Here is a 25,226-nt window from a genome sequence, read left to right on the forward strand (position 1 = left end):
CTTACCGTGTTTTGATATCTTTCCCCTTCTTTCTGTTCCGTGAGATCTTTGTTCGTTTACTCTGCGCCAAAGGCTTCCTTCTGCGCTGCCCGGATTATCGCGTCCATTGCCTGATTTAGCTCGTTTGCTGTAGGACTCCTGAAGGTTTGTCTGGCTTTCGGTGGCCTTTGTTCATTCTTTTGACGCCTGAACTCTTTAACTTTGACAATGAGGCGTGCAATCGCGCGTTTTAGGGAGTGGAGGTTGGAGAAACGTGAAAATCTCCCCGCTCCGAGGCCTCTGCATTTATATATGCATGATGCGTGGGCTATCACTTCTCTTCGAACTTCGGGATCGTCTTCGGCTAGTTGAATATTCTCTCGTTGAGGCTGTACCGCGTCTGGGTTTCTGAGAAATCTCGGTCCCTTCAGCCAGGCTGAGTCGGCCAGACTACTCGCATTGAGGCAACGTGTGGTTAGGTCCGCGGGATTGTCACTTGTCTCAATGTACCTCCACTGATCGGGTGAGGAGACCCTACGGATAATTTCTACTCGGTTGGCGACGTAGACATAGAACCTTCGGCTCTCGTTTTGGATGTAGCCAAGAGTTGCCTTCGAGTCGGTGTAGAACTTAATGTCATCTATTTGGATGTCTATTTCTTTCAATATTCTAGCGACGGGTTGTGTGGCTAGCACGGCTCCACAGAGCTCCAGACGTGGGATGCTTGTAGTCTGTAGGGGAGCAACCTTTGATTGGCCAAACACAAGGGACGTGGCTACCTCTCCGCCATCGTTGACTAAGCGTAAGTAAACGCAGGCTCCTATGGCATCTTTACTAGCGTCGGAGAATGCGTGTAGTTCTCCCTGAGCGACTCTACCAAAATCTGCTGGGTGGTAACATCGGGGCACTGTGACCCTTTCTAATTCGGCGAGGGAGTCTCGCCATCGCTGCCACTTTTGTAGGAGACTGTCTGGGAGTGGGTCGTCCCATCCTAGGGTAGCATTGTTATTCTTCCCTCTCCCCATGCTGAGTAGTTGTTGGAGTAGGAGTTTACCTTCCAGGAGTACCGGGACGGCCAAGCCAAGTGGATCGTATACTGCATTCACGACTGAGAGGACCCCTCTGCGGGTGAAGGGCTTTCTGGGTAAGCATACTTTGAAGGTGAAGGCATCTTTTGTTAGGTCCCAGTAAACTCCGAGCGAACGCTGCGTGGGGAGACAATCTTGACGCAAATCAAGGTTGCGGATGTCTTTTCCCCTATCTTCTAGTGGGAAGGCTTCCATGACCTCTACGGAATTAGAGACGACCTTGTGAAGTCGTAGGTTAGACTTCGCTAGCATGGCCTGTGTATTGGTCACTAGGATAATGGCTTGTCGTGGTGTTGGTGTCGAAGCTAAGCCATCGTCTACATAGAAATTTCTGCACACAAACTTCTTTGCTTCCTCTCCAAATTCCTCCTCGCCATCAGCCGCGGTTTTTCTGAGGCCGAAGGTCGCTACTGCGGGACTTGGGCCGTTACCGAAGAGATGGACGTTCATACGGTACTCCATAACTCGTTTGGAGATATCGTTGTCTTCGAACCAGAGGAAGCGTAGGAAATCTCTATGTTTTGGGGTGACATGGAAGGAGTGAAACATTTGCTCGATATCACACATAATGGCTGTATTCTCTTTCCTGAAGCGCATTAAGACGCCGACAAGACTATTCATTAGGTCGGGGCCGGGTAGTAGGGTCTTGTTCAGCGAAACTCCTTTATACTCCGCAGACGAGTCGAACACAACTCTGATCTGTGTTGGCTTTTTTGGATGGTAGACGCCAAAGTGGGGTAGGTACCAAACTTTACCGGGCGTAGGTTCAGATTTCAACTCTTCTTCTGGTATCATTGACGCATGGCCTTTCTCGATAAATTTCTTCAGGAAGTTGAAGTAGTCGGACTGCATCTGCGGTTTTCTTTTAAGGGTGCGCAATAGGCCGTTTAAACGATTGACTGCTTGAATTCGATTGTTCGGCATTTGTACTTTCTCTTGACGAAAGGGGAGTGGCATCTCCAAATTTCCCTTGCTATTTTTGCAGACTTCTCTTTCCATGATTTCTAGGAACTTTCGGTCTTCCCGAGACGGGGCGACTTGATTGTCATACCTAGTGGCAGCAAAGACGTTGTCTTCTACACTCATCTGTGTCAAGCTCCCTTTCACTGAAAACCTGTTAGGGCAGGGTACCAGCTCGTAACCACCTATCTTTGTTAACTCCATGTCATCTGCGTTGGTTATGTGGAGACTGGTGCGATTTACGAGCACGTAGGCCGGGCCGTCTACGAAGTTGAAGCACATCTGGCCTGTTATCGTCCAGCCAAGAGTAAGTCGTTGAGCTCAGGGAGCACCTTTGGGTCCATTTCTAAACTCTCTGACCTTGAGAAGCTCGGGCGAGTCTCTTCCAATAAGGAGATGAATGCCGGCTGCATTATCAAATGGTGGGATCTCGTCGGCGATTTCTTGTAGGTGGGGAAATCTCCTCGCCATCTCTCGTGTAGGGATTTCGCGCTTGTATTGTGGGATGCTATCACACTCGATTAACGTTGGTAGCATCGACTCGACTCCGTTCATTGATCGCGCTGCCACCCCAGTTATCCGACGGCCATATTTCTGTTCCCTTTCTGTACTGCAAGTGGACAGATAGTACTTCTCCGGAGGTCCGACCGCTCCCAGCTCGTCTGCAAGTTCGCTGCTAATGAGAGAACTGTTGCTTTGCTCATCAACGATAGCGTACACGCGCCGAGTGCGGTCCGGCTGTTCTCTGTCGTAGACATCGACCAATAGGATTTTGCTGCAGGATCGGCCTCCACTCGAGTCGCAAATCGCTGTGCATCTATTGTTCACGTTCGCCTCGTTAGTGTGCTCTCTTTCTTTATCACTATGGGTCCTCGCCTGAGTCTCTTTTACTCTGTGGAACAGAGCGATGTGCCTTTCGTCTCCACATACGTCACAGCTAACGTTTGCCTCCCACCTGCTGGCCTGGTGACCCTCAGATAGGCAGCGAAAGCATAGCTTAGCTCCCTTTATCCACTCTACCTTTTCATCTAAGGTTTTCTCAGCAAAGGCCTTGCATTCGGTTAAGTCGTGGCCCTCGCGGTCGTGGAATGGGCACCGCTTTCTCCTCGTGCTCTCTCTCGATCGTGTTTCTGGTTTCTTTAGTGACGGGTGTGCGTTCGTCTTAAGCGCTTTCCGGCTCACTCCACTTGCATTGGGCGCAGGGCGACTGGGAGGGGGGTTGGTAGGCTTGTTTCCTGCCAAAATGTTGGGGTTGTTCTTCAATCTGGCTTGCATTTGGACGACCTTTGCGAATCTCTTAAAGCTGGGGTAGGCGCCTGCATTATTGTCCGCGTGCTTCGCAATCTCCTTTTCCCACTTTCCGCGGAGCGAGGGCGGGAGTTTCTCTGCTATAGGTTGTATCGCGTTTGGGTAGTTGAGGCACGCGAGGCCAGGAAGACACAACATTTGACTTTCCACGTCAGTGCAAAGGTCCGCGAAATGCTGCAATCTTGCGTTGTCATTTTCGTTAAACATAGCCCCCTTTTGCATGCGCTCCAGTAAGGCGTTAGTGATTATAGCCGCGCTACCGAAGCGAATTTCTAACTCCTTCCACAAACTCTGGAGTAGCGTGACTGGATCGGTTTGTCGTCTTCTAAAATTATCGACCGACCGCTGCGGTTCCCCGCTAGTGAAGCTTCGCAAATAATTTATTTCCTGCACGGGAGAAACGTCGGCGTCTTTGATCATGGTTTTAAATGCGGCCTTCCATGGATGGAAAAGCGTGGCATCTCCGTTGAAAATGTCTGGTTGACATTTGGGAAAGTTTTGTCTAGCTAAACCGGCGACTATTTGTTGATTTACTGACGTTAGAGTCTCAATTAATTGACTTCCGGTAACGTCTCTTATCGGAGTCGAGGCGATGATGGGTACGTGCTGTGAACTGTCATCGATCTGCGGCCGGGGTAAGTTTGGCACTGACGTGCCAGGAAACTGTGGGGAGGCGGCGTTTTGAATTGGCTTGCTTTGCGATAGAACAAGTGGCCCTTTTTGGGCGAGTAAGGTTTCTGGGCTGGGAATCGTGGGGACCCAATCAAGAACGCGCTCTTCGAAGTTCACCCTTGGCACACCGGGCAATTCACGGTTTTCTCCTATTTCGACATCTGTCATCGCCTGTTCGATACCTTTGACCTTCGCGTCTGCCATTGCGACCCTTTTGTTCGCCGCGAGAACAGCTAAATCCTTTTCGTGCTGTGCCCTTTCCTGTTCGCGAGTGCGTTCTAATTCTGCCTCACGCTTTCGGCGTTGAAGTTCCTTTTCTGCGATCTTTCGTTCGAATTCTGCGCTTTCGCGTGCTGCGGCGGCTTCTGCGATCGCTTTGATTCTCGCGGTGCTTGCTGAAGATGCGGAGGACAGGGACTTGGCGGATTTGGTTTTGCGTGACGAACAATGACTTACGCCAGAACCGATCTCTAGCAATTTGTCGGATTTTCTATTGTTTAATCGTTCCATTAAGGCGTAAGCGCGTTGAAGCGTTAGGGTTTCATTAGTGAGGAGGACGTCATCTCCAAAGTCATGGTTTACGTCCTGCGCGTATAAACTAAGCAGCTCCTGTACTACTACGTTTAATCCTTCTGATGTCGTGGCGAGATCACGCAAAACACTTTCTACGTTGCCGCTGTCATCAAGGCCCTCGGCGGCCTGTATTTTGTTAAGGAGCTTTTTCTGTAAAGTCTTAACCTCATAACGCTTTGTCTCTACTGCGTTTTGTAAAGCCTTTCGTGACGGCTTTCGTGACCTCCTTTCTGGTTCGTGTTCTCCATGCGCTCCTTCGCTGACTAATCCTTCTCCGTTTCTATTCATGATTTATAGGCTCCTTCCTTAAAATCTACAAGGTACGGCTTACCTCAATCTTCTCTGTAATTCAAGATCCGATTTTTTACTGTCGCGTTCCCGATGCCGCAGACACGTGGTGTTGTGCACCGGAGTTCGCCAGTGTAACCACAGTGTTGAACTTTAGACAAGTAGCAGCATCAAACTCTTTATTCACTTAAGCTGGCAGTCTTTGTACAGCACAGGCGTTAAAAAATCGGATCTTGACTCCGGGGTAGAGAACTCCTAAACTTCGTTCGGCTCCGAAATGCTTTCGCTACAGTGACTCCTCGCAACTGAGCTACTTGCTTATAGAAGGCGAATTTAGTTCTTACACTTTGACGTATGGGAAATAGAAATGAACAGAGCTTTATGTAGCTAGCTTTGAGCGGATATTCGCTAGTCACGGAACAGAAATCAAACAAAGCGCGCTAACAAATTAAATAGAAAGTCATTGAAAGTTTCTTAGTGTCTTTGTGCTAAAAATGGAAGAGTTACATAAGTAAAAAAGATTAGAGTTCGTATCCGTAAACGTGACATGAAAATTCGAATTTATACTTTGACAGGTGAGGTCTAATAACAAGACTTTCACCTTATTCAATGTCTATGACATGTATCTTATTAGTACCACTGCGTACTTATCCTTTAACAAATGTTGAAGGAACTGATCACCAAGCAATGGATTGGTCGACAAAACAATGACCTCCAGTCCATTTACCTAACCTCGTTGGACTATACTCAAAGTACATAGACCATGCAACCTTTTGATTTTTTCGTTTTGCTATTTGTTAGTGACAACAAACACCACGAAATTTAGGCGATTATTTTAAATATTCTAAATTCTTCCATCGAAATATAGTGCAAAGTCATTTAAACTCCCTCAGTATCGGTCAAGAAGTGAGGCGAGAAATCGATAAAATGAGCTGTTTGGTCCGTCAGTATGATATACGTTTATTATCCAATATTGTGCTTTGTAGAGTACAAATAACGCGCGAGACGAGTACAGATATCACACGATATTTGTACTTCAGAAATGTCCACGAAATTCGCCGGCACTGAAATAACAATTTGGCGTGTTGGATAATAATCTCTTATTAGACGTTTTGTTATGTAGTATCACTGAGCATTTTTAGTCGTTGTTTGTATTTGACTCGCCCTATGGGCTAGTTCAGTAAAATACAGCACAACTCGTAAAAATACTCAGCAATATACTACACAAAAAACGTCTGACTAATAAGATATATTTATTATCCAATTGTGTTTTGAAGAGTACAAATAACGTGCAAGTCATGCAAGCACAAATATCACGCGATATTTGTACTCCAGAAATATCTACAAAATTCTCTCACACTGAAATAACAATTTAGCGTGTTGAATAATAAATCTCGTCTTAGATGTTTTGTTGTGTAGTATCACTGAGTAGTTTTTTACTCATTGTTTGTATTTTGACTTGCCCCATGGGCTTGTCAAAATACAGCACAACTTGTAAAAATACTCAGCAATACTACACAACAGAACAATATATGTATTGAATTACAGTGTGTACTAGAAACAAAATGTATCAAGAGCTTCATGAATTGAAATTTTCATGAATTCAATTTCTCAAATGTAAAACATATGGTGACGAGTGCTGCCACAGCTTGTATCAATTGAAAGTGTTTCTGTTCTGGTAAATTTAAGCTCCCTTAGATATATACATTGTGTTTGTAAGACTCTTTATTTATAAGCCCTTCTAAAACCTCTTACAAAGTTGTATATGCTCGTACTATTAATTAAACCAGCAGTCTTATACTGTTACACTGAGTATTAATGGTATTGTTTTCAGCAAAGTACTTGTGCATTTTGGGGTCAAAAGTCACTATAATGTGAATAAAACTAATCTACAGTACATGTACATCAGCATCAATGTCATCCAAGGAAAAAAAAAACACAGTCACTTATAAAACAACATTGAAGAATGAAATAGGCCCTTTATTTATAAGCCCTTCTAAAACCCCTTACAAAGTTGTATATGCTCAGACTATTAATTAAACCAGCAGTCTTATACTGTTATGCTGAGTATTAATGGTATTGTTTTCAGTGCAGTACTTGTATACAGACGTATTTGTTACATTTTGGGGTCCAAAGTTACTATAATGTGAAATAAACTGATCTGCAATACATGTAAATCAGCATCAATGTTATCCAAGAAAAAAACAGTTGCCAATAAAACAACATCGAAGAATGAATTAGGGGTCGAAATGGTGTGACATACATGCTGTACAGTTGTACATATATTTGGCTCAGACAGACAGCTCTCTTGCCTCATCTTGATTTCTTTGTCCACATTTTGAGATTGCTTTAGCATTAACACCATATCTAATAGTGTTTTGTTCCCATTTACAATACATGTTAGTTTTGCTGGTTGACTTTCTGATGGAAACTTTTATCACTGTTCAAGTTGTTTTTCTGACTGTTACAATTCTCATGTGTTGGTGTCATGGCAACCACATATTTATTATAGAAGTCAACACAAAATTTTTTATGTAATTTGAACCTTACTGGATTAAGCTTTCAGTAGTAATGCTGGGCATCCCTATGACAACCCTTGTTGAAAATCTTTCCTTTTTAGCTTTTGGGGGCAAATGAGTTCATTGTTCATAGTTTTTGCTCTGAATCTGGCTTCATGGCTCAGTTCTCTCTTTTGGTACTGTAGTGTCCAGTCTACCTGCAAGGACTGTTTCATTGCTTAATTTTCACCTGCAGCTCAAATTGATTATTCATTGAAAATCTTCAAAATTTTGCCTATTAACATGTGGCTTTGTTGCTGATAGTTGGTAGTAGACTGCTCAACTAGTATCTTGGAGGCAGGAGTTCGAATCCTTTCAAAGCCTGAATGTTTTCTGGTTTTTTTTCTGCAATTGCTTGTAATAATTATATGAATTACAGTCTACTTGTGAGGATCGTTTCTTTGCTTAAATTTCATCTGCAGGTCAAATTTGCTTCATTAAAATTATATCTTCTGTGATAACTGAACAACAGTTAATCAGTCACATTTGCTGATAAGGATATGAAAAATTGAATTCATTTCCCTCGTGTTTTTGTTTTAGTTTAGTTTTGTTTTTTATAGCAGATGACACAATGTAAGTTGATGAAGAGTAGATGATTTGGCTGCACTTGTCTGTGATTTCTATGAAGTACAACCTTTGGAACCATTTGAAAACGGTTCAAGTAAGTTTAACATCTTATAAAAGATCATTTCTTTATTAATTCCTTTTAAGATTTAGGAAATCCTTAACATCATCGTGAGCATCAAGCCTCAAATAACTCTTTCGGAATTGTTGATGAAAGAGTATACATGCAGTCAGCTGTAGAAATGCTTTTCAGTTCTATAGCTGCAGTTAAACAACAATTAAAGAAACCATGACTTGTGTTTAACAATTAACTTAATGACTTGCATGTATGCTTAGGCTGCAACTGAGTTAATAAACAAAATTGGGTCCTTCACTAATTTCTTTCCAAGCTTACTAATGACAACATCATGCACCTGTGTTTATCTCGGACAGTTAAGTGTTCTGTTTATTATTGTCCTCGGTCAACCTGAGCAAAAAATGATCATGCTTCCTCTACAATTTGTTATTTGAGCTTACTAAATACACCTTCCAAACACTCTGAGTAAAAACATGTATGACTTCAACATACTTAAATCTCCTCCGTTTTCTAAATTACAAAATTAAGGAATAAAAGGGGCAAGTTTCTAAAGAAACTGTGGTGCTGCGTCAGTTGGGGTGACATGGTAATTTGGTTTTATCAACTAAGTTGAAATTGTAAATTGGCCACCACCGTAAAAGAGTTAAAAAGCTGACGTTTGGAGCGTTAGCCCTTACTCAGAGCGAATGGGAGAATCGTGTGTTGTGTGTGTTTATATGCAGAAAGTGGAGCTTAAACGCTGTGTGGGAACCGGGTGACGAGAAAAAGAAGAATGAATTAGTAGAAATGAACAGCGTTCGTTGACACTGCTTAGAATGATTATAGATAGATAAAGTGTCTGGCAACTGGTTTTGATGTGTCCTTGTCATTCCTTTGTACGTCATGAAGGTGTTCTCGGAATCAAATAGTTTGATGACAGCAGTCAGAAGACGAGAATGCTGTCTATTCTTTTTAAAGGAAGTAAAACTGAGTCATATCTGTCTTCGCTTTTAAAAATATATCTTTTGAACGCTATTATTGTGTCTTGAGATCTCAAGAAAATAAAAAACGCAATCAATAGGTAAGAAATGGCCATTTTCAAAATCAACTCAGTAATCTTGCCGCAAACCAACAACTCGCAATAACCACGTCGAGCGGTTCACAAGCAGCAGCTGCTCTGGCCATTTAAAAAAAAAGAGATCATTATTTGCGTCAGTAAATACAGCATTTGTAAGCTCCCTTAGATATATACATTGTGTTTGTAAGGCCCTTTATTTATAAGCCCTCCTAAAACCCCTTACAAAGTTGTATATGCTCGTACTATTAATTAAACCAGCAGTCTTGTACTGTTACACTGAGTATTAATGGTATTGTTTTCAGCAAAGTACTTGCGCATTTTGGGGTCAAAAGTCCCTATAATGTGAATAAAACTAATCTACAGTACATGTACATTAGCATCAATGTTATCGAAGAAAAAAAAAAACCACAGTCACTTATAAAACAACATTGAAGAATGAAGTAGGGGTCAAAATGGTGTGACATATACATGCTGTACTGTTATACACAGGCTTAGACAAACACCAAGCTTGCATTTAGCTGTTACCTCAACTTAGTTTCTCTGTCCACAATTTTAGATTACTTTAGCATTAACACCATATCTAATAGTGTTTTGTCTCCTTTACTATTTACAATACATGTTAGTTTTGCTGGTTGACCTTCTGATAGAAACTCTTATCACTGTTTCTCACTGTTAAAATTCTCATGTGTTGGTGTCATGGCAACCACATAATTATTATAGAACACAAAGTAATGTTTTATGTAATTTGGACCTTATCACAATACATTTTTAAAAGTAAAAATCATGATTTCCTCTTCCAGAGACTCGAAAAATATGACGACTATATTGATTTGTCTACTTTAATAGCACAACTATAAGACCCCAGCTTGTTCTGTTTTCTTGCCGTATCTTAAATGTATTAATGTAGTTGCAGGGCAGGAAACTTGGCCCGTCCGAACGTCCGAGACGGGTGACTTTTCCACTCGGACAAGGAAAAAGATGATCGAAGTTGTGCGATTGAACAAGTAAGGCCTAGCTTATACGTCGCGCTACAGTCGAATTTAATTCAAGGTCCCACAAGCAATTAAATTTTACGATAGCGCGACGTCTAAAACGAATTAAATTCGTCTGGTAAATTCAATTCCTCCTTGACGTTTTATCCGTCTTGGTAAGACGGATAAAATAGCAATAACGCGTCTTCAGTTTTAACGTCCCACTAGCGCCGCGTCCAATGAAATCCATACATTTTCTTGATGTATTTCAATTTATTTTGGCGAGCCCGCAGCGACCCGAGGCACTGCATTTGGGAAGAGAATTAAATTCGATCGTATTGATTTCGACGCATAAAACCGCGCCACGGTTTACGTCGAAGGAACGACGAATTCAATGGAATTAAATTGGTCTGAGTTAAATTCGACTGAATCGACGTATAAACTAGGCCTAAGTTGTAGAGCTCTAACGTTGCCTGACTTTGGATAAATAATAAGTCATTTTTTCCCGTATTTTACAACTAAGAGCCTAGGAAATAAACTTTCTTTTCTTTTTTGCGCAAGCTGTGTATTTGATTTCTTCGCTCAGCGTCGCCATTGATTTCCACTTAACTGGTGCATTGTTGAACTGATAAAAAGGATTTTTGAAACCCTAAATTGCTGTTGCCGATTTTTTGGGACAAGTAGTTTTGTGGTCCGGACATTAGTAAAATACACACTACACTTGCCCAAAGGGACAAGTGAATTGAAAAGAAAGTTTCCTGCCCTGAGGTGTAATTTGTCTAGAATTTTGAATCTCTTCTCTGTAAATCTTTTTTATTTCATATTTTTTAACATATGTATTAAACACTGCCCGCCTCGACTAGCCTTTGCTGACTGCGGGCAGTGCATATTTCTTGCAATATTGTCATATGTCATTAAACTGTCATCAAAATTGTCACCTTACTGGATCAGGCATCTGCGGCAAAGTCAAACAATAAGCATTTTTCCTTATGATTCTCTAGAGTTAGGCAAGCAACTGTGGCGAGTTTTGAAAAGTTTAGAAGAAGTCTTGAGCATTAATTTACCCTCTGTTAGATCTATGACGAGGAAATATCGCTGAAATAGTCGACATTTTAAAATTTGCTACCATTACTCTGTCAGATGTTTATTTTTGAGAGCATTATTTTGTGATTAAGGTCCTTAAAACCCATGGATTAAAGTCAAATGAGAACTATCCATTGTTGATGACTTTGATTTAATCCAGCTCCCTGGCAGTTTTTAAATTTGCTTTTTTTTTTTTCTCTAATTGCCACATTGTTGGTCTTGGTCAGGCGGGCCAACTCGAGACGCTGAAAGAATGAGCCTTACCAGTAACCTTTTCTCCGCATCTCCTTAAAGTAAATTCTCATAGAAATTAGGCAAGACTAAGACATGAAAAGCTAAACGAAGAAAACATCAAAACCACCAAAGAGACGTATGCTTTTTTTAGGATGTACATAAAAGTTATGAATTCACCTGCCGACGCAAAGACAATGTCTGTTTTTTTCTCGTTTCAGACTGGCCGGATTCCTAGCAGCCCTTCCGTATTTGTTTAAAGCCATTCTAGGTCCAGTAGGAAGAATAACAGCTGATATGCTCATAAGATACAAGATTTGTAAAGTTGGTACAATAAGGAAAATTTTCTACGAGGCAGGTAATACTTACATTTGTATATCTGTAATTAGTTAGCAATCGCTAAGGCCAGTAGCATAAACTATGATTCTGTTAAGGCTCGCATATGATCGTCTTTGTCGCAGGGATTAGTAAAATTATCATATGACCCGTCTGGCCCCGCTCGCGGAATCCCATAGGAAAGTGTAACAAAAGCTGACGTGTGCAGGGCTGGACGGGTTGACGTGAGCCGGTCGGGAAAAAGCCATCCGGCTCTGGTTCTCTTGTACGCCTTTATTGCACAAAAAAAAAGAAACGAACATTCTGCGCATTTGTTGCAAAAAAAAAAAGTGACAACAGTGAAAAAAAAAAAAAAAGAGAAAATAAGTAATGTTTTCGATGAATTGTGAGTTTCTTGTTCTGACTTGAGAAAATAAATGAAAAGTTTTTTTTATTGTAGAATCGTTTTTGTGGTATTTCGCGCACGCCAATCTGTGGCGTTCCATTTAAGTCAAAACAAACTTTTCAGATTTTCAAAACTTATAGTCTGAGCGTATGTGGAGAGATGTATGCGGGCCATGCGTAAACCTCACTTGATAGTGGATTAAATTTTGACTTCAAGATTCACTTAAAGATGAATCTTCTCCGATTCTGTCCATAGGTTTATTAGCTGGAATATTTATAGTGGCAACAGGCTATATTTGGCTAAGGAGAACAAGTGTTATATTCCTGGTGTTGGGTGTTGAATTTTCTGGTTTAAATGCTAATGGTTACGCTGTCGATCATTTGGACATCGCCCCACCCTTTGCATCAGCTCCTGGATTTATAACCCAGTAAGTAGACATGTATGAGAGGGACCTCAAGGAACCAACCACGCATGCTTTGTTTCGAAACTGAATCTGCACTTTTTCTGCCCTGTACATTCGACTGTTTACAATGGTAGTCCATTCCGCAAGTTTAAAGGCTGTAATTGTTTATCTCATTTAGATTCAAGAGGATTGGAGGATAGTGTTCTGGAACACACTTATGTTAACGCCGTAATTTTCTACACACAGCCTTGTTTAGGAGAACGTCAGCCATGGGCATCACCTACTACGCAGGAAGATATAGACAAAGAGGAATAAGACTCGTAGGACTCACACAGAATGATACAGTGCTACAGTAGAAACTACGTGGTAAGGTCCAATGGTTACATGTTCCAGTATCACGGTGGCAAGTTGGTTCTAGTCCTTGCTCTTTTGTTCCGTTTAATTAGTGCGAAGCAAAGAGCGAAGGAATACTTACCAACGTGTGGCTCATAGTGAGACGCAATATTTCTACTTCATCATCCGACCGAGGCTAGGAGTATGGCAGTTTGAAGGGCGTGATTAACAATTATGACTTTTTATACGATCAGTATCATCTTCGAAGTATGTCGACCTTAATTAAGAAAAGATATGACCATTTGGCTTCTATGAACAAACGTAAGATAAGTTTAAACTGAAGAATAAATCTATAACCATTCTACTACTTTGCAGTATTTCTTTACATAGCGGTCCACATGTTCTGATCTGGGAGAGAATAGGGGAAAGCGTACTGACACTGCTGTGAAGAACCATATGATCTTTAGCCGGGCTACCGGAATCTTTTGTCTCCAGGCTGCAAATGACGTGACTATGATTGTTACCTCTCGAAAAAAGGATAACAGGCGGACAGTGATGTCCAAGATCCGTTCAGATAGTTAATCCATCATATAATTTTGCTTGAACACGATTGGTTTAAACGTGAGCGAATATGCACCAGCTAAGAAAGGAACTTATCAAACGTATTTGCTTCATTTGGTTTTATTCTGAATGTTACATTATTTAGTCTCTGTTACGTGGAACCTGTCTCCTTCATCGGTGATAAAACTTAATAAATAGTATTTCGCAAGAGAAAATACCCTTCACGTTACAATACGCTACGGCGAGTTGAAACTCTGTTAATAGTACTTGTCAGCAAGCCGACCAGATCTTTGTTTTGTACGTGGGGAGAGGAAGGGAGGGCGAAAAGGCAGATAGAAAATACAAGATGCAGAGAACCCATTGATGTCGTAACGATTCTGTCTCAACGATTCGCTTCCGTTTTATTTATTAATTTTTTTCATGTAATTCTCATTGTGCCTGATAACGATAACCGTACTAAAATAGCAGAGTTGTGTCCTATGCATTTTCCACATGTTAGAACTGATTGCACAGATCCTATCTCTCCCCCCTCCCCCCCGAACACACAAAGAGTCTGCTTTAAGAACTATTTTCAAACTGTGCATGTTCTTGTAACAGGCATCAGGACCAGGGACTTTTCAGCTGCCCCTTTCCTCCGCGGACAATCGTGGAAAATGCACGGGATTGACTTAAGAACCGAATTACGAAGTAAACCAATATCTTGCTTTCTCGGGGTTAACAGCAACATCTCGGTAGTACCAATATAACAACTATTATTATAACGAAAACTCTCGTACAGTTTTGTATCCTTAATCAAGAGTCAGGTTTTCTGCTTTGCATAGTCTGTCCTGAGAACGTGACAGTCAACTATTGGGGTCAACGTACAGTTATTATTACGGTATATTCATCAGTATCGCTTGAGCATGGAGCACAAGAACGGAAACAAGGTATCAAGATTGCGTTAAGTCGAACGCAAAGCCAACCAAACAGTTTTAAATATTCCTATTTTCTTAAAAATGGGGTTCCGCTTTTAGCTATCCACAGAGAAAAAAGTTCCTTGTCAATGATATTTTTACAGTGTCTAGCAATAGGATATATATATATCTTATTAGACGTTTTGTTGTGTATTATTGCTGAGTATTTTTACGAGTTGTGCCGTATTTAGTAAAAATACTCACCGATACTACACAACCAAACGTCTAATGAGTTATTTATTATTCAACCCGCCAAACTGTTATTTCAGGAGGTGGGACGGAATTGACGCGTTGTCGTGTTACTGTTTCTATTTTCTTCAATAAATCAAAAAGTTTCCTGGTCGTCTAGCTTTTTTTTCTTCGTTCGATTCAACTAATAAACTTAAATCTATATTTGCCATCCATTTCGACTCTTCGTCGTCAGAAATATGATTCAAATTGTCCGCCATCTTTTTTCTCGTAACTTTCATCCAATTCTTCGCTTGCGCGATGCGAGAAAACCTGTCTAACGGGTTCTCTGGTGTACAAATACCGCATGATATTTGTACTCGTCTTTGGCGTTATTTGTACTCTACGGTTTGTAGTTGGATCACAAAAACGGATAACTGAGATACAAGCATGAGAGCAATAGTTAAATTGATTCAACATAATAATACGTTCTTGGGCGGGACGTTTCAAAACATACGCTCATCAAAAGTATAACATTGACTCGTTTAACGAGTACTGTGCGCAAACTGAAGCACACGTTTAGCATTACGTAATTATTTCTGTATTACTTCGCTCTCGCCATTATCCGAAGTCATTTCTTCGTCAATAGAATCCTGAGGAGTGCCTTCAATCGGGAGGGTCTCGTGAAGATACTTGACCAGGCCTCCATCAGCAAAGTCATCCACTGTGTGTCCCTGGCCAGTCATTACTCATCCAGTGGTCAGTAATCCTTCCACACCCACAGGACCCCGGGCATGGATACGACCCGTGCTGATACCTACTTTAGCACCTAAATAAAATAATGGTGTTTATTTAGTATCCTGTACCTTTGAAGGACTCGATGAATTCCCATCCCCGCTACCTATAGCAAGTTCCGCGACACACTTTGCTCCTACGCAGGGCAACAAAACCCACGATAATCAACAGGTAGAAAAACGGGCAAAGTGCATCCACGACCAAAGCACTGGAGCTATTCCGGGGTTTCAAGGTTCTAATGGACTCACGGGTGTACCTGGAAGGTAGGAGTCCCGATGCGCGCATAATTTCCCCTCCCTTTGTAAAACGATCTTTTCAGGTCAACAACATTCAAATCTTCAGAATCACTTTTGGAAAACTGCCCAAATCCAAAGGATCGTCATGGCATAATATGTTTTCCATGGCTAGATACTCCACTTGTTCGTCATTCTCGCCGCTTGAATGCAAACGCGCAAATACGCAGTATGAGCCATTTCACATAAGAGCGCGGAAATTCGTGACAGCGTCCTTATCCCTCTTCCCACCGCCTTTGAAAAATCCTACCTATGCGTATCTAATTAGATTAGCCCGTTCACTCCCAAGATATCATTAGCAATTCTCCTCAGAGGCAGCAATACAAATAGTATGAAACTAGTTCGGAGAATTTGGTATTGGATCAATAAATAATTCCCTAAGGAGAAATTTTGGGGCCCGTTTTCCGAAAGTCCCATTAACTGAACAGGCCCGAAGCCATATTTTACAATCAAAACAGAGAAAAGATTCGCAGGTTCTGGCACTCTAACCAGTTCATTTTTTTCTTTAGCTGATAGTTTTATTGCACAATTTACAAATCTTCAGAAACCCCACATTGAATAACAACATATTCCTCCTATAGGAAACAGTAGCCGCAGAAACAGAACAGCTTTACCGGCCCGTTAATATCACTGTACCTTCGAGAAACGGGCCGCGAGTCAATGATGGAAGTTAAAGGTTTACAAGCTTCTAAATTCCAGATGATTACATAAAAAGAATTGGAAAGGTGCCACGCTACACGAAGAACACTGGGAATGGAGGATGTCATCATCATTACAATGTCAAAGTAAGAAATCCAATCCCATAACTGCCGTAGTTGCGCGCCTGCAACCTGTTTCCCGGACCTCTGATATCTATGAGCAAAAGTATCCCTTTTTACCAATTAAGGATCGTCGCAGGTTACATTATTTTTGCTTTAAGCCTCCCGCAAATTCGACAAGATTTTTATTTCCCTTCGGGATAATCTTTTAACCCTTCACACTCCATAACTAGAACCCTTGTTACCGGAACCGAAGCAAATTTCTCCTCCCATCGGGTCATTGATCAATTTTGCGGTCCACAAACTGAATCTTTTATTTTACTTAATTAACGGCAATTGTGTTCCTGTAATAGCTAAGCACACTGTTTCATACTTACCCAGGCCAAAGCGATACCCATCGGAAAATCTAGTGCTTCTGTTATGGAAGAAACACGCACTATCCACAGCTTTTAGAAAGTGATCAGCAGTCCCCTCTAAAAATAAAATATTTTGATAAGGGACTTTTAGTAATCGACACAACGCAAACCATAAATGTATCTTGCGCGGCTTACAAATTTGTGAACTGAGCAATATGTAGTATAACATAGAAACTTGGAAAATATAAGTAAGTTGTCTATATTTTTCTGCGTTGCACAGCTTACGTATATTCTCTTTAAGGTTTTTACAAACAAACAAACAAACATACGAAACATCACAGTGTAGAGATGATGGCCAACAGAAGTGACCTCCAAAAATGGACCTTAGAGTCATTGAAAGAAATTCCCCGTAATGGAAACAAACGGACGTTGAATTGTTATAATGAAAACTTTAGCAAACGCTTAGTCAACACATGCGGCAAATTAAAATGAAGCGTGGCGTTAACACTGAAAGACTAATGTGTCTTACATGTAGCTAGCGGTGGATATTCACCTCGCTGCATTGCCACCCTCACTCGGTGAATAGCTCTTAAATATCACGAGAATTACCAAAAACACTGATATAATCTTCATCACACTGTCATAGCTCCGCGAAATCATTGCGATAAAAACAGAGCTGAAAAGAACCCTGATTACGAAGAGATTAAGTAAGATATTCTTACCATTATCAGTGATAATGACAGCGTGAGAGCTTCCAAATTGATGGATGCGATCAACGGCTTCCTCTGTAGTCCTGACTACTTCCACTGTACACTCCAACTCGCTGTATTCTTTCTCCGTAGTCTTGGCCAGAGCCGGAGCCAGCGGTAGAGTCTTGACCAACTTGAGTCTGGCGTGAACTATCACCTTAAAAGAAAATCAATTAAACAAACCAACAAAATTAATACGAGAAATAAGAACAAAACTAGCAAACGGAGTCAGTTGGTGAGTTGGTGGTCTCAATAAGAAGGACGCACATTTTGTCCAGCATGAGTAGTGAGCGAACTTACGTAGGTTAGCGACGGACAAAAAAAGCGTACTGATTGAAAAAAATAATAATAAAAAAAAGTAATAATAATAATAATAAAACAGCTTCGCTCTTCAATTTCACTCAAAGCTGTGTTTTCATAGTTTTGTCAAATTTCGTGATTTTGACGCTTAAAACGCATAGAGCGATGAAAAAAAACAAAAACAAAAACAAAAACAAAATAAATTCAATTGCGCAAAATAACACAAAAATTCATAACCGTTGAAAAGTAACGCTCTAAAATTTCTCAGAAGCGAATTTCTCTCGCGCATTCATTTTTCATCACCCAAAGCATAGAGAGCAATATGGAAAAAGCGCATTCTGATGTTATAGTGTAAAGGTTAACGACTTACTCCTTTTTCCCTGAGAGCTTTTAGCATGTGTTCCAGAAATGGTGACCGAACAAGATCCCTGTGGACTAAACGGGTCTCCATAGCATTGCAAGCTGCAGGGTAGTCACATTTGGAATCCATTACCACAAAGGAAGAATAGAGTATACTGCAACCAAAATACAGATTGATGCCAAAAAATCAAGTTTAACAGATGTACCGTACGAGCATGATCACCCACAACGAAATGTTTGTCTCGGCAATCATTAAGCCAGAACGGAAAGCCATTGAAGAACGGTTTGGTTTAAAGATATTACCCGCGCTTAAACATCTAGTTGAATAGCGGGAGTTACCAAATGGTTTTTGGGAAAAAAGCCAAAATTTTCGTATTTCACGATCCTTGAAGTAAGTAAAGCCATGTGGTAAAGTTGATCCCCACACAAGCACCACAAGTAGTATCAAGGAAGTTATCGCTGAAGATTGCAGAATGCGGGTTCTTGTCGCGTTAATCGCACCCGAATCAAGGATAATTGGTTGGAAGAATGCTGCAAGTTTTCTGGACCAATCACAGAGCGAAGTTAAGCGCAACGAATGCAACCGCGGGTTATTACTACTTCCAATTAAAAATCGAGCAAAATCGGCAATGAAACGCTTTTTCACCAAGCATGAGGTACAATAATGAGTTATATAATGCTCACCAATCTTTGTGGCCATTTCAAGATCTGCATCTTTGTCGACATACACGTGGCCAATTCCCTAAGCATGCCAAGAACAGGAATTTCTTTGCTCTGTCTGAATGCGCTCAATCATCTCACTGGAGCCTCGAAGGATGATTACATCCAGGTATTTATCCAACTGATTAAGATGATTTACCTCTTCTCGAGTACTGACCTAACAGTAAGAATAACATTTACACAGTCAGTATATAAAGACTACAGGACTGACACGGGTGTGATCGGCTCACAGAGTTCGATCACAGATCTGTGGCACGGCTTCTATGAGAAATGATCGCCGGTGAGAAGGGAGAGGAGGTTTGAGAAGGGTAGACGCCAAACCTTCCTAATTCAACGCTCTTCGTACCATCGCGCTTCATTTATTAGAGAAATTTCCACTTGAGTGTGAAAACAAATTCGGAATTGTCTTCATCTTGGTTTAATTTACTGCGCCTTGTCATTGGTCCAAAAACCTCGTACCACTTCCTCGACCAATCAGATCCAAAACTACAACCAGAGGCGAGATGGTCACTCAGCCGTTTGCTTTTTATATTTGAGCCGTCATTAGCTCCTTGTGATTACTTGAGTTTTGTTTTTACGACACCCAATCGAAAAGCGGTCTGAGAGAACTTCTGGAACAGGGTACCCACTTTGCTTATTCATGTTTTGGAAAGCAAAAGAGTTGCGAAGTTCATACCTGAGTAATTATTGAGAGCATCAAAGATATACTGAAACCAAATTAGTCCACATTCAGTGTGCGAAGTGAATTGCAAGGCAGTAAAACTCTGAATCAAAGCCAATGGCTGCGAGAAAGTCAGTCAATGGTAGTCACTAGAAAGTTTAAATTGAGAGCAGAAAATTGATGAATGAAAAGTTTAAAAGGGCTCGTTTCATGTCTTAATCTTTTAGAAAAAGTTACTGCTGCCGGTTTACTATCTCGAAATTATTTGACTCTCTCTACAAATGACAGTAAAAATTGTACACATTTACTGACGTCTGTTGAGGCGAAAAAAACAACAAGGATGATGGGTTAGTGTCAGCTAATCAGCCTAAGCACCGTCACAAAACTTACCAAACTAACAGCTTGGGGGGGGGGGGAGGGGGGAACGTACATGGACAAAGCCTCTGCAACAAGACTGTGAAGATATCTATTGCTGTGATAAGCTTCTTTACCACCCTTCAGAAGCAAACCGTTGCCTGTGCTGATGACTAAAGAGGCGACCTTGGAGAAAAAAAATTCCAACTTATGAAAAGACAAATACATGAACAAACAAAACCAGAGGAAAAAAATTCCTTTCGTTTTCCATGGGTAAGGCTCAAAATCCTTGGGTTTTATAAAAGCAGGATTTTTATGTTTTCAGTTTACTTTGGATCAAGAAGCAAGTTAACAGGAACACACAAAAAGAGAAAAAACAAAACAAAACAAAACGAACGAACGAACGAACAAATACTTTTCATATCTAAAGACCAGGTAAGTAAACTTCTAAATCTTACAATACTCTAAGGAAAAAGATGAGAAACATTTAAACCTACTACAGCTGTACCTGCACTAGAGCAGCTGGGCAAGATCCAAAAATCACAAGAAGCACTCTAATTGGAACAGTTTCTTGTTTGAGCTCTAAACCAGAAGCGATTTTGGTTCGTTTTAGCACACAACCCAAGATGTTGTGCGAGGAATCCGCAATCTGTCTCAGTCCCTGAGCAAGGTTTTCAAGTTTGGACGGACGGTGTCAAAAGTAATCTGCCCATCATAAGGGAACTTAAGCGTCTCTCAAACCGAGTGTAGTCCAGATCTTTAAAGTTAGCATCTACAATTTGATCCTTGCGTTCGATAAGAAGGTTGGCTAATTTGTAAATGATTCTGGCCGGCTAGACAAAACATGTAAAAGAAAAACAAAGACGCATCATTTAAACTGTAGTACTGCGCGTGACGTTTGAATGTTGAAATGATAGATGAGGCGCGAGAAGAGTCAGCTTCAAGCCGTGCTTCAAACCTAGGCCAAGGCAAAAAAAGAGAGATGTTGGCAAAAACGAACACTACCCCTCAGCCAAAGGGAATTTTGGGTCATTTTGGTCAAACATCTCGTCGACAACTTTTCCGTTAATTTTTTTTTGCCTATAAGTCTGGATAATTTGAAATGGTCCAAATAAGCCTGCTGAACAGACATTATTTGTTTGGCGTTTTTCAGTGGAACGGAGGTAAGCGCGAGACAAGCGCGGAGTGCCAGTCGCGTGCAAGGGGAGAAACGTGCTACTTCACGCTCGCCTCGCGTTTGCCTCCGTTCGTCTGAACAACACAAAAGGATTACGCCTGCTCTGCAGGCTAGACCTGAACATGGAATTAAGTTAATAGCAAACAAATGTTCGGCCTTAAGCATTTTTAATAGTCTACAACCGTACCTGGTCAGCGGTCAGTGCTTACTCTTCCCCTTTTGCGAGCTATGACAAAAAAGCGAATTAATAAAAGAAACCGAAAAACACATTTACGCAGAAAAAAAAAGAAAAACAGTATAACAGCAAACAATTTTATAAAACTAGTATATCCCGAGAAGAAGGTGCAAATTTACAGTCACAGGATCAACCAGGACCACTCGGTATATCATCACATGCGAGTTACCACAGGTTTTCAGGAGGGAGGGGAGATGGGGGGAAGTTACTGAAAGGTTTAACCAGACGCTGTAATCACTAAAAGCACTCCGTATCTAGTTCACGATGCACACTGAATGAAAACGCTGATATGGCATTTTTACAAAAACTGCCCGCAATCTAGCATCTAAAATTAGTAGTTTAACAGAACCCTATGTGGACATCACGAGCTCCTCTTTAATTGTTTGACTTCAGAATCCTGTCCCTCCAGTGTTTCTGAATATTTAAGTTAAGGCCGAGATCAACTCTGTATCAGATAGCCATTAGAGTTTGAGAATTCTAAACATAAAAGTATCGCAATTAAGTTCCGATCTAATATAAAGCGTTCTCTGTTGGTCTGCTGCCTTAAGTTTCCAACCAATCACTATAAGGTAAACTACAACATGACGATGACATGGACTAAGGTACATTCTGACGTACCTGCCGCAGCCTGATTCTCTACAGATGGCCCTGGTTCGTCGACCATAGTGAAGAATGCTCCAACCTTTCGGCTATCCAGGACTTGACGAATGACGTAATCACTTCCAGTACCATTGGCTATAACTAAACTCGTAGCGCTCTTTAGTGCCCAGGCTGCAGCCTGAACAGTCATGAACAAGGTAAAAATAAAATGGTTAAGTTACGAGAGTTGAAATAATTCATCGTTATTTTGTAAGCCTTATTCTCTGAGAGAAAATCGCGAAACTGTTTCGATCTCTCTTTCCCAAAGATTCAAACGCAAACTTGCCTTTGTAAAGGAATCATAACCGATTTATGACTCGTACTAAATTTAGCATAAAGCCCCGTTCACATAGTGCTGTGACTTTCTGTCATCTTTCTGCCTTGCGTCCACAATAATCCGAAAAAATTCTCCACCAAAAACAGATATTTTCAAACTACAGATAATTTTCAAAACGGCACTATAGGCCATACGGTAACTAAAATGTACTCAGAGAATAATCGAAAAAAAGTAGCTGTTTACGGATAGTCCAAAATTGAAAGGATTTGGCTGCATGTAAATTTCGGTACCTGTCTGCCTGCCTTGAAGTTTACGTCAGGATTTAGTATCTTTCTCGTTTGTACCTTTATGTGATTTTATTCAATCAAAAAGACTGGTCTTTCACCATGTTTTTGAATGACAACTCGTTGCTTGCGAATGGGAATTTCAATGTTGCGTTCCAATAAAATTTACCTGACCTCCCCTTAAGAGTATCCGGTGCTCTAACAATCCTCGCTCATGGACGGTCAATTGTCTAAAGTTCCCCCTTCATACTCTTTGCAAACATGTTTTGAACTATTGGAAGTCCAAGCCTTCACTTTAGACTCCATGCCTCCCCTGCCAACACGTGACTTTTCTCCAAATTCAATATTACTGACGTTCGCTGGCCTGAATGTGTCTAGAAGGCGAGACTAGGGCAAGTCGGGAGGGCTGCTGTAAATGCCCTGTACATCTGATAATATCAACAGCAAATCTGACTTCAGTTCCACTGATAGCAAGGAAGATAAACTATCATTGTCCTTTACACTTATCACCTGATGAAAACAACGAGAATCGAATCTTTTTTAAGAACAGTGGAATAACAGTCACGTTATTATGAGATTCACATTTACGTTGAAGCTTAATAGTTCATTCATTCTTTCAGTCATTGATAGTAACATCAGGAAGTCACAGAAGAAAAGTTAAGTAAAACCCAAAGCAATTCCGTTTTACTTTCAGCACACAATTGAAAATTGCTCTAAAATTTTATCTACAGCTAAGATTCCTGGCTGATCCTCGGTGTAAAAACCTGTGAATCTCACGAGTGACACAAAACAAAGACAACAAAACATTATAAACAATAGCGTACAGCAAAACAATACCTCATGAAACAAAGAAACCCTCCTTAGGTTTTTACACCGAGGATGACCCAGATTCCTACATGCTAAGAACACCTGTAGATTTGTATCTGTCATGTTGAGGATTCAGTGATTGCTCTAAATTTTGTCAGTGGCTATTTACTGGATCAAAAAAGTGCACAATTTGTTTTTGTCAGTAAAAAGTTTTCCACGCGTTTTTTTCATTCCAACTTGCATCCTATATCGTTTGATTACCAATAAATAGATGTTGAGAATTGAGAATTTAGCATCACATCAAGCTAAAAACTCTCTGACTGATAAGTAATGTCTGCAGCTCCTACGATCTGATGAACACTGAATGCTGGTTAACCCTGCGGGTGACAAGCATCTAATTCTTCTTACTGCTGAATCAAACATTACAGTACTGAGAATAAAGCAAATGATCACCAACTGCAGAAGCTACTGATCGTTCAACAAACTCTCCTAGTCAGTACCGTACTGGTGAACAGTGTGGAGAATTTGCTTACTGATATTGTAAGGACAAGATATCTGTTAATCTCTTCTAAAAGTCCATTGACTAAGATTATAAACAAGATTTTCACTACTAGGCTGCTTTCTGTAACAAAATTTCAAAGTTTTTTCACTAGAAGAACAGCTCATAAAGAGTGTATTTTGAATGACTGTTTACAATGAGCATGCAACAAGGCTTTGGAATCAACATAAACATAGACATATTGACAGGAACAGCAAACAATCCTATGAGTGAGGTTAATTCAGACCAAGACAGAGTCACCAAGGAAACTAAACTTTAAGATAAATTGTGATAAATTGTGCTTAGAATTGGTGGACCCTAAAGAACTCCAAGAAGTGATCAACATGTAACTTCCCCAAATAATATTCAATAATATCCAGCTAACAGGTAAAGAGAATACTCAAAACTTATCAAGTAGAATTTGTGATTGTGATCTAACACCAAATTCTTGTTACTAATTTACAAGGAAATGTGTAGCAGCTAGAGGGGAGAATTAGCAATCAGATCTTAGGATTAAGGGTTAAAAGCTAAAAATGCCAGGCTGACACAATGCAGCTATGTACTAATGCCAAAAAATGCATGACACGCTAAAATACTAGGTCAATCTCCAATATGCCTGAGCATAATATAAAAATTTCACTCGCTGATCCACAAATAAAGGTAATGTTCTCAAAGTTTGACAATAAAATAAACATGTACATGCTATACTTCAATTGGGCCTCTCAAGTTTAAGGAAACTGCTAAAATTAATACATATTTTTTAGGGTTCTTGGAATTGATAATAACCGGGAAACAGATGGTAAAGTTTCAACATTAAATCTTTGTCTTCACTGACTACAACTTCTTGTGCCAACTACCCTCTCTAAATGGTGCTAAGTAACTGAATTAGGGATTTGTGATTGAAAATGTTACTTACCGGTGCCCAGGCCATCTTATCAAGTCGTGAGAAAAGTGCATGTAAGAGAAGGAAACAGTGACAGTGTTAGAAAAGTCAACTGTCTAGCATTTAACTTCATTCTCACTGAGCTAAATTCTACATAAAACTTTGTCTTAAGTTGAACTGTTTGACAAAATTTTATTTATGTCTATGATGATGAGTTTCATGTTTTTTGGCTACTCTGTTCATACAATTGGACAATTTCTTTGGTTCCTTTGGCATGGCAATTGTCAAATAGTGAGAACATTTGAGGGCAAATATGATTGAAAAAATTCTAGAATAGGATATGCAGTTCATGAAATGCTTTAGCTCACATCTCTATTTGGTGAGAAAGTTATTAAATTACTTTCAATTGATGAGCACAATTCATACCAATAAATGACATCTTTTGAAGACCAATTTTAATTTCAATTATGTTAATCTGCTACAAGCAAGAGAA

At 40.5% G+C, this 25,226-nt stretch overlaps 2 protein-coding genes and 1 pseudogene across 3 annotated transcripts; 1 reads left to right on the plus strand and 2 right to left on the minus strand.

Moving 5' to 3' along the window:
* Window positions 1-56: 56 nt before the first annotated feature.
* On the minus strand, window positions 57-2,309 carry LOC111329736 (uncharacterized). The gene has a single exon (XM_088747360.1). The coding sequence runs from the start codon at window positions 2,307-2,309 to the stop codon at window positions 57-59; it is 2,253 nt and encodes a 750-aa protein (XP_088603486.1).
* A 5,529-nt stretch (window positions 2,310-7,838) lies between these two features.
* Window positions 7,839-13,424, plus strand: LOC148742393 (vesicular glutamate transporter 2-like). Its single transcript, XM_088756028.1, has 4 exons — window positions 7,839-8,087; window positions 11,630-11,766; window positions 12,385-12,556; window positions 12,711-13,424. Exons 2-4 carry the CDS (start codon window positions 11,706-11,708, stop codon window positions 12,730-12,732), a joined length of 255 nt encoding a protein of 84 aa, XP_088612154.1. The 5' UTR covers window positions 7,839-8,087; window positions 11,630-11,705; the 3' UTR covers window positions 12,733-13,424.
* An 863-nt stretch (window positions 13,425-14,287) lies between these two features.
* Window positions 14,288-22,095, minus strand: LOC148742394 (delta-1-pyrroline-5-carboxylate synthase-like; annotated as a pseudogene). Its single transcript, XR_015996165.1, has 9 exons — window positions 21,924-22,095; window positions 21,258-21,296; window positions 20,402-20,726; window positions 19,930-20,079; window positions 18,844-19,035; window positions 18,169-18,291; window positions 17,472-17,655; window positions 16,771-16,866; window positions 14,288-15,376 (listed from the first exon to the last, which is right to left on the minus strand). The product of XR_015996165.1 is annotated as a delta-1-pyrroline-5-carboxylate synthase-like (transcript).
* Window positions 22,096-25,226: the final 3,131 nt, after the last annotated feature.

Source organism: Stylophora pistillata, chromosome 1 (genome assembly GCF_964205215.1).
Source record: "Stylophora pistillata chromosome 1, jaStyPist1.2, whole genome shotgun sequence".
In the NCBI taxonomy this organism is placed as follows: domain Eukaryota; kingdom Metazoa; phylum Cnidaria; class Anthozoa; order Scleractinia; family Pocilloporidae; genus Stylophora; species Stylophora pistillata.

What these genes read in the sequence shown, in the direction of transcription:
- LOC111329736 (XM_088747360.1), bottom strand. Translation starts at nt 2,309, where the DNA reads ATGTGCTTCAACTTCGTAGACGGCCCGGCCTACGTGCTCGTAAATCGC.
- LOC148742393 (XM_088756028.1), top strand. Translation starts at nt 11,706, where the DNA reads ATGCTCATAAGATACAAGATTTGTAAAGTTGGTACAATAAGGAAAATT. An exon ending in GAAAATTTTCTACGAGGCAG is followed by an intron (nt 11,767 to 12,384) that starts GTAATACTTACA and finishes TTCTGTCCATAG; the next exon opens with GTTTATTAGCTGGAATATTT. An exon ending in GCTCCTGGATTTATAACCCA is followed by an intron (nt 12,557 to 12,710) that starts GTAAGTAGACAT and finishes TATCTCATTTAG; the next exon opens with ATTCAAGAGGATTGGAGGAT.